The sequence below is a fragment of the Prinia subflava genome, chromosome 19, assembly GCF_021018805.1.
Source record: "Prinia subflava isolate CZ2003 ecotype Zambia chromosome 19, Cam_Psub_1.2, whole genome shotgun sequence".
NCBI lineage: Eukaryota > Metazoa > Chordata > Aves > Passeriformes > Cisticolidae > Prinia > Prinia subflava.
This window is the reverse complement of record NC_086265.1, coordinates 4,561,180-4,570,130: the sequence shown is the minus strand read 5'-3', so window position 1 is coordinate 4,570,130 and position 8,951 is coordinate 4,561,180. Positions and strand designations below refer to the sequence as shown.

General features: G+C 64.1%; 1 protein-coding gene across 1 annotated transcript; it reads right to left on the bottom strand.

The window, feature by feature from the left end:
• Positions 1-102: 102 nt before the first annotated feature.
• Positions 103-7,262, bottom strand: ASPHD2 (aspartate beta-hydroxylase domain containing 2). Its single transcript, XM_063416277.1, has 4 exons — positions 7,084-7,262; positions 3,641-4,712; positions 1,338-1,451; positions 103-488 (listed from the first exon to the last, which is right to left on the bottom strand). The coding sequence occupies exons 2-4, from the start codon at positions 4,518-4,520 to the stop codon at positions 379-381; spliced, it is 1,104 nt and encodes a 367-aa protein (XP_063272347.1). The 5' UTR covers positions 4,521-4,712; positions 7,084-7,262; the 3' UTR covers positions 103-378.
• Positions 7,263-8,951: the final 1,689 nt, after the last annotated feature.

The following is an 8,951-nucleotide window of genomic DNA, read 5'->3' as shown; positions in this document are numbered from 1 at the left end:
TCCATCCGGGACCGCAGCCGGGCAGGGCAGGCTGGTTGGCTGTTATGGTGCGTGTGTGTTGTTCCTTTGATGACCACGAGAAAAAATTTTACATTACATTCAAACGAGCACCCTTGGGTTTGTTACTCTACTTCTGAACACCGCAAGAACACAGTAGCAACAGAACACGAAGGAGCAGGGGGGGCGGCGAGCCCCAGCGGGGCCGAGGGGCGCCGGCGCTTGGAAAAGAATCCCTGAAGCCAACGATGGAGGAAGGAGATGGGCACGGATACACGTCACAGTTTCCATTTACAAGACCCCCGGGAGGGAGCACCGAGGCCCTGTGCCGGGCCAGGCCCCGGCCGAGCCGCCCTGAACCCACCAGGCCGGGCAGCGCCGTCATCGTCCCGGCGCGAAGATGAAGTCGAGGGCTTGGCGCTCGGCCGCGGCCACGTTGGGGTGCCACAGGTCCACCATGAACACCACGCGGGGACCTTCCTCCGGGGCACCTGCAGGGGATGGAAATGCAGGGTGAGGGGGGGGAGGCACCTCCCCAGCGCAACCCCTGCGTCCTGGGAACTCGGGGACACGGGGCAGGCTCCTCCCTGCCAGGCCGCCGCAGGATTCCCGAAGCCGCGTCCTGGATCTGTGCAGGGAATGGCTGCCGCGCTGCTCCAGCCTTTCCGGCCCTGCACCGAGCTGTGCTTCCCCAATCTCACGGTGGGTTTGATGTGGAAGCAACAGCTTTTGTTCTCCCACTCTCCCCGCACGCTCCCCTGTGTAGAACAGCTCTGCCTGATGCTTTTATGCCGCAGGCGACTAATGCCGGGTAATCCGGGAGAGCTGGAGCGGAACAGCCTCCGCCAGGCCGGCAGCGGTGGAGGGAGGAACAATCCAGAGGGCGTGAGGCTGTTCCCGGGCCTGGGAGACAAAGGCGCCGCTGGCACGTCAGCACTGAGCTGCAACAGGGCCACAGGAGGCCGAGGCCGTGGCTCCGCAGCCGGGGCTGCCCTGCAGAGCTCGGTGGTGAAGGGAGCTGAGCTGCTACGGCAGGGAGAGGTCAGCAGCCCTGTGCTGGGCTGTGACAGCACCACGAGCACGCCATGGGCTGGCTGAGGGGGCTCCAGGGGCGTGCCAGCATGCCCCAGCACCCTGAGGCAGAGGGAGCGTGGTCACGGGGAGCCCTGCCATGCCAGGGACAAGGGCTGCTCCCATCTGGGGCAGCAGGGGCCTGAGCCCCACAGGACACAGGGACTCCAGCTCTGCTGGGGCAGAAGAAGGGACTGGGTGCCCCAAAAACTCATCCCCAGTCCCTGACACCAGAGGGGTCACCACGAGGCCCCACACACCGAACTCACCTTCGTGGAACGCCGTGTGCAGGAAGGAGTCGTCGAAGAGCAGGCACCGGCCCTCAGCCCAGCACTGGGGCTCGCCCCCCACCACCAGTTCACAGTTGCTGGGTGTCTTCAGACCTTCAGGCACAAAGAGAGAGGACAGGGAGGGTCAGGAGTGCCCTGTGGTGGGGCAGCAGGGAGCAAACAGTGAGCTCTGTGTGAGCCCCATGCTGCTGCTGAGGGGATGCTCCCCTGAAGGGAGTGACCTGAACCCCAGCCTGGAGCAGCTCAGTCCCTGCCCATTCCCTGTCTGCTCCCATCCCCAGCAAGCTCAGAACTGATATGAAAGCACTGCTTTCATATCTGGAACAGCTTCCTGGTCCCCAGAGCCCACGGCCTGAGGTGTGCACAGGGATCCAGGCTCCTGGGATATTTTCCAACTTCAGGACCAAAGGCAGATCCTGCCTGCTCCTTCCTCCAGCCCTGCAGTGATGACCCTGCCCCAGGCAAGGCTAGGGGAGCAGGAATTGTACTGGGGCTGGAAAATGGGCTCAGCTGTGGCTCTGCCACAAGCTCCCCATGGACCTGCCTCATCTCTTGGTCCCCACCCAAGGTGCTGCCTCAGGGTGACCCATGGGGCTGCAAGGACAGAAATCCAGGGGAGGTCACAAAACGCTCACAGCTCTGTGAGGGCCACATGAAGGACAACCACAGAAATAAAATGGGCCTTTTCTTAAAATACCAGCACAAGCCAAGGCAGTTTGACAGGGGTTGATCCCACCACCTCCTGCACCAGGACTGTCACCCCTGGCAGTGCTGGGGACGCTGGAGCTGCTGCAGAGCCATCCTGCCCCGAAGATGCGGCCATGGCGGAGAAAGGGGTCAGGGCTCACGTGGCTCCCGAAGGGTAACGATGCAGCAAACGAGCAGGATGGATCCAAGAGCGATGCCAAACCCAGCGAGTGCAGCAGGGACTCCCAGCTGCCCGGCAAAGCTGGGACTACAAAGCTGCTGTTTCAAAAGCTGCAAAACCCAAAGCCGTTTCCCTGCACAACAGCCTCAGCTGGAGATGCTGGAACAGGGAAGCTGAGCTGCTGGGGGGTGTGGGGAGGGAGCAGCCTGCAGCCCTTCCATCCCACCTGCACCCTCGGGATGCTGCCCTGGCCCATGGATGCTGCCTGTGCCTGCAGGAAATCCTCAGGAGTGACTCGCCCCACTGATGGCTGTGCTGGCTTTGCAGATCCAGCTGCCTGAAAGGGCAGGTTGTGTCTTAAACACGTTCATGCCCTGGGCACAGGAAGAGCTGCATTCCCAGCACCAAGGTGGGGGTGGCAATGTGCCCCTGGCCCAGTGCAGAGTCCCAGTGGAAGGACAAGTCCCGTGTCATTCCTCTGCCCAGGGGTGTGTGCTCCAGCTGTGCCCACCTGAGCCCACTGGGACATCACTGTCTCAGCCCCTCACGAGGGGAGCACATCCCCCAAAGCCCCAGAGAGAGGGGTCAGTGACAGGCTCCCTCCTGGCACCAGCAAGGGCAGGTCCAACTGCCCAGCAGCTCCCGGGATCAGCTCTGGAAACAATTCCCCTTCCAAACAAATGGCCAGCACTGCCTGGGTGTGTTTACCCGAGCTGTTGGCTGAACAGGCGCGGTTGGTGTTTGCCAGCCGGGCCCGTGCGGTGCCTCCCCCGGCACGGTCGGTGCTGTGCCAGCCCGGCCATCTGTGCCGCGTGGGCTCTCCCCGTCCCTGCCCGCCGAGCAGAGAGCACTGTGCCACCAACCCAGCGCCTGACCCACTGCAGGGCACGCCCCAGGACCCGCCCACCCTCACTTGCAGCTTTGTGAACCCCAAAGCAGCAGCATCTCTGCTCTCATTCATCCATGTCCCATGCAAAGCACCCGAGATTCCAGGAGAGGGGAGATGGAGGTGGCACAGCACAGTCCTGGAGCAGCGCCCCAGGCTGCCCCACATCCTGGGATGGGACAGGGACCTCCCTGCAGAGAAGGGGATGTTCAGAGACCCCTGTATAAAATTAGCCCTGTATCCACACCAGCAAGAGTCCACGGCCCTGGGTCAGCAGGGGGAGGAGGTGAAACCCTCCTGCTGCTGATCTGGAGACCCTGGGGATGCCAGGTAACCTGGGACTGAGCACCGGCCTCTCCTCAGGAGGCAGCCACCACCAAAGCCCCAAAACCTCCCTCAGGCCAAAGCAGAGCAGGTGTCTGAGCCCCAAGAGCACAGGGCCCAGAGCCTTTTTTGAGGCTCCTGCACCCCGGCACGGCCGCAGCCCCGCGCACCCTCCCGACACACGAAGCACAGCCGGACACTCACCGAGGTGGCAGCGGATGCGGATGTTGGTGGGCCCGTAGTGCTCGGCGATGACGGTGCCCGGGCTCAGCACAGAGATGCAGGCGTTCCCAAAGACATTGTTGCCAATGCAGGTACGGAGGCTCCCGAGCAAGCGGTACGTCCGTGGGCATCTCCGGCAGTTCCTGGGCACGCACATGCCCTGGTTCACCAGGTAGAAGGTGAACCACTCCCCGCTGGGCGTGCTGTTCATTTTCCATCCTTGCGGGAGGCTGCAGTTTGAGAACGCCTTGTACAGGGTCTCAAACTCGCACAGGATGGTCTGGAAGTTGCGCTCCAGCAACTCCACGTCGTGCTTTTGAGTGTCCCGGGAGAAGTAGGGTGTGGTGGGCAAGTCGGGCAGGAAGAAGACTTCTGGCTTCTGGATGGAGGGCCGGCTGTTGAGGTAGCGGCCCTGCTCGCGGATGCCCTTGTGGATCCTGCCCATGCCGGACCAGGAGTAGCGCTTGGCGTACTCCTGCAGGTTGTGGTAGAGTTTCTGGTTGAGGCCGTCGTGGTGCGAGCAGCGCACGCACTCGGGCGACTGGCAGTACACGAACCCGTTCTGCACCCCGTTGGCCTCGGCGCTCTGCATCAGCGCGTTCACCGTGGCGTAGGCGCGGGGCTGCTCCCGCCCCACGTGGTAGCAGTACCACACGAAGAGGACCAGCAGGCAGGCCACGGCCACCAGGGCCGTGGCGTCACAGTCGCGAAAAGACTGGATGCCGGTGGCGATGAAATCCCGGAGTCCGTCCAGGGACCAGCTCCAGTCTGTCAGCCACTCCAAAGACATGGTGGTGGTGCTGGGAGCGCGCAGCGGGGCCCGGCGGTCACTGCTCGTGGGGCTCAGGGGCACCCACACCATGCAGCCGGGCCGGGGCGCGGCGGGAAGGGGCTGCCATGGGTGAGCGGAGCGGCGGCTCTGCCCTGCGCTCCCGGGAGCTCTGCATCGGCAGCCGTGCTCGGCAGCACCCCTGGGTCAGCAGCCACGTGGCCGGAGGGTCCCCGCCGGCGCTCCTGGGCTCATCATCCTCAAAGGCTGTGCTGGAGGGAGGCTCTGGGGAGAGAAACCCGGAGGTGTTAGGGAGAGGGCTGATTCGTGGGGGCCCTGCTGGGGTCAGGGCACAGGACACAGCCGGAGCTGTGTGCTGGGACTGTGTGGGGCACTGACTCCTCAGGGAGGGGATGGTGGATAAGGAGCCCAACTCAGCCTGTGCTGAGTAAATCCCCCAGTGGTCTCAACAGCATCTTCCACAAATACCCAAAAAAAAGGCAGCGCAGAGACCCAGAATCCATCTCCCACGGCCCCAGTGACCCTATCCCCTCTCCTGTTCATCCTCCAGTTTCTCTCCTAAATTGCTGCCTTATCATGTCTGAAATCTGGCTGCTAAGTGAATATACACCAAGAGTAAACACTTCACTGCCCTATCTGGCAGCACATCAGCTTATCCTCTCCATCTGACAGCTCTCCCTCCCGACACTGAGTCGTGGGAGCACCCAGAGCTCAGCCAGCACATGGCCACGGGAGCAGGTCAGGGTGGTGGCAATAGGGACAGCTCAGGTTGTTTTGTTTGATTTCACCAGCTCATCGGTAAGAGCACTGACTCTAAGTAGCAGGATGGGTTTATGAGCCAGGGAAGCCATCCAAACCCTCCCCAGCCCTTCCTGCCAAGGTCCTGCAGCCTCTCAACGTGCATTTCCTTATCAATGGTGATGGAGATGGGCTGCAGATGGGATCTGACCTGTGCCGCAGGGCTGGAGACCTGGGATCCAGGCAGTGTTACACCCCAGGGTGGAACATCCACACACCCAACCTCCCTCCACCCTACTTCCTTGTAGCACACTGCCTGCGTGCCCCATTCCGGGATCTGCAGTCCACGTGGCATGTCAGAGCCTCCCGGGAATCTCAAGATAACTTTCCTCCATCTCCACGGCTGGCATCCCTCCAGACACTCCCACTTCTCCCGCCCAGGCCTCGGTTCCTGGGGTGCAACCACAGATTCAGTCCCAGGGATGTCCCCCGAGGCAGCACAACCTCTGTGCTATCTGCAGGACTGGAGCATGTTAGGGAAGGAGCAGAGCCCTGGGTGATGTGTATTCCTCACCCAGGGTGGCTCCTGCCCTACAAGGGGAACTGCTCAGGCACAGCAGCCACGCTCAGCCAGAGCCGATGGCACCGCGCAGGCACAGAGGGAACAGAGCTGGGGGGTCCGACAGCCTCGGGGTCCCCAGGTCAGAGTCACACCCTGCAAGGGTGGCACAGCACAAACACGGCCCCACTGCTGCCCCAGGGATGCAGACAACACCTCAGATCAGAGGGAAACCATCAGAGCAGCAAGAAATCCAAGCCCCTGTGCCCACACGCCACCTGCCTGACCCCAGAGAGCCCGGGAGCCTCGGGCTGCAGAGCCCTGGGGTTCTCTGGGCACAGTTCTGTGGGACCAGCCCAGGAGCTGCCTCCTGTGCCAGCACGGACACCCCACTGCAAAGCTGACCAAACCCACCTCCACAGGGGCTGTGCCAGCGCTGGGGCAGCGCCCCAAACATGAGCACTGCTCCCATGGGACACACACACGCATGGCTGGGGCCGTGCAGGGCACCCAGTGGATGCTGCCACCTCCCAGCCATGGCCCTGCACCGAGACAGGTCACATCCAGCACCCCTGGCCTGAGACCCCAGATGAGGCTCCTCAGCTAATGATCATGGCAGAGCCATTCCAGGGAGCGCAGATCAATTCCACGTTGCACCGAAGTTGTGCAGGACGTGGAGGCGAGCACCGTGCCAGCAGCAGCTGTGTTACATAAGGAAGGCAGAGGCTTCGATGCAGCACAAAGTTGCATCTCGGTGGCTCTGTGGTGGCCCCGGCATCTCCTGGAGGCAGCGGGTTCCGCTCAGCCCGGCCAGGGTCCCCGGGCCGTGGGCCTGCAGTGCCGGGGATGCGTGGCGGGGATGTCCTCGGCTCCGCACGGCTGGTGTCGCCTTTGGGAGCAGCACGAGGAGCAGGAGCCTTGGGGTGAGGCGGGATGCCGGCTGCCACTCGGGAACCGGAGCAGCGGGTGCTCCCTTCACCCTCTCCTGAGCACGCCACCCCGCCGGTGCCACCAGAGTAAGTGCCACCCGCGCGCTGCTCTCACCCAGTGTGACGGTGTCACCCGGCGTGGCGGCGTCAGCGGGTGTCACCGGTGTGGCCGCATCACCGGCGCGGCAATGGCTCGGCCGTGTCGCTGTCCCATCACCCGGCGCGCCGGTGGCACCTGCCGCCCGCGCTGTCACCCGGCGCGGCCGTGCCGCCTGCCCGACGCCGAGCCCCTGCCCCGGCCGGGGGACGGGAGAGGGGGGTTCGGGCTTCGCCCCCGCCGCGGGCCCCGCTGCCGCCCCGCATCCCCGCGACCCCCCCGCGATGCGCTGCGGAGCGCTGCGGTACCGACCTGCCGCCCGCGCCGGGCCGTGCGGGGCCGTGCGGGGCCGCGCTCCCTCCGCGCCGCTCTGCCGCCGCCGAGGACCACAACTCCCAGCAGCCCGGGCAGGAGGGGCCGCGCCGCCCCCGCCGGGACCGCGCCGGGCGGCAGCTGCGGCCCCGGCCCCGCACAGCCCGCCCGCCCCCGCGCCCGCCCCGCGCCGCGCCCGCCCCCGCCCCGCGCTCCCGCCCCGCGCTGCCGGGAGGGGCCCGCAGGGGCGGGGGAGCCGCGGGGTTGCGGCACTCGGAGGGGTCCCGGGCGTGGAGGCGGCGATGATCCCCGAGGGAGAGCCCATCCCCGCGGCGGGCAACCCCGGGGTGCGGGGACGCGGTCCCGGGGACGCGGGGGTTGGGTGGCGGCGGCGCGGGGGCACCGGGACGCGCAGGGACAGTGGCTCCAAGGATTCAGGCGCTGGGGGCTGCAGCAGTCTGGGGATGCTAGTCCCAGGGGAGGGAGCACGCAGGGATACAGCTCCCAAGGGAATGGGGACTGGCTCCAGGGACACAGGCTATTAGGGATGCAGCAGTTGGGATGTGCAGGATTCTGGCTCCAGGGATGCAGGAACACAAGGATTCAGGGAGCAGGGAATACTGGCTCCAGGGGTTCCGGCCGCTTGTGCTGCAGCCTCGGGTTGCAAGGGTTGTTTGTCCCCAAGAATAAATGGCATGCAGGGGACAGGAGCTCCCAGCGGGGCAATGCCCACGATGCAGGCAGCCAGGGAATGCTTCAGCGAGGACGTGAGGGTGTGCTGCGGCGCCAGGGATGGGGGGGGAGACTGTTCCCAGGTTGGAGCGTCCTTTTACAACTCTTACGTGCTAGCGAAGAAACTATTGTGAGTCTTCCTGCTTGCCTTTTTCCTCCCCAACCCATTTCCTCTTCCCCTAAGCAAATGCTGTCAGTTCCGGGAACCCCAGGGGATCCAGTGCTCCGGCCCTCCCTCGTCCACTGCCCGGGTACCGGGTGAGGGGCTGAGCTGAGCTGCCCGCAGGCAGATCCCGGGTCCAACCAGATCCCGGGTCCAGCCAGAGCCCTGGTAATGCTGTCCTGCCCTGCCCCGCCCTGTGGCAGTGCCACGTGGAGCCGTGTGGGCCATGTGTCACCGCTCCTGGCACAAGGAAAGTCCTGCCTTGTTTTGCAGATTTTGCCATCCCTTGCCCACACATCCTGCCCTGGCACTGCTCAGGCTGGGCTCTGGAAGTGGAAGCAGAGCTGTCCTGCACAGCCCCTCAGGTGTGCCTGTGCTTCCTCTGAGCAGCTTCATCCCCGGCAGTCCTAAAATGTGCTTTGTTTTCCATCCTGGCACATTTTTTGCTTCCTGCCTGCTCCTGCTCCCACCAGCACATTCCCCAGCCCGGTGTGCTGCTGCAGGATCCTGGCAGTGTTATGTGTTGCAGGGTGAAAGCAATAGGAGTTTTTTCCACCCTGCTCCTTCCCAGACCCCTCAGCCACAGCTCCTGCTCCTGGCAGACAGCGCATCCTTCTGTCAGCACTCACAGGCTCTGCAGCCCTGGGCTCTCCTCTCCTTTCTCCCCTGCCTCTTCTGAGCTCTCTGCTGCCTCTGGACCAGCCCTTGGCCCCCAGATCTGCCACTCAACAGATCAGCCTGGCTTTCCTGCAGGGCTCCAAGAGAGCTGGAGAGGGATTTTGAATGAGGACATGGATTGATAGGACAAGGAGGACTGGCTTGAAACTGAGAACAGGTTTAGATGGCATATTGGAAAGAAATTCCTCCCTGTGAGGGTGGTGAGGCCCTGGCACAGGCTGACCAGAGAAGCTGTGTCTGCCCCTGGATCCCTGGAAGTGTCCAAGGCCAGGCTGGATGGGGCTTGGAGCAACCT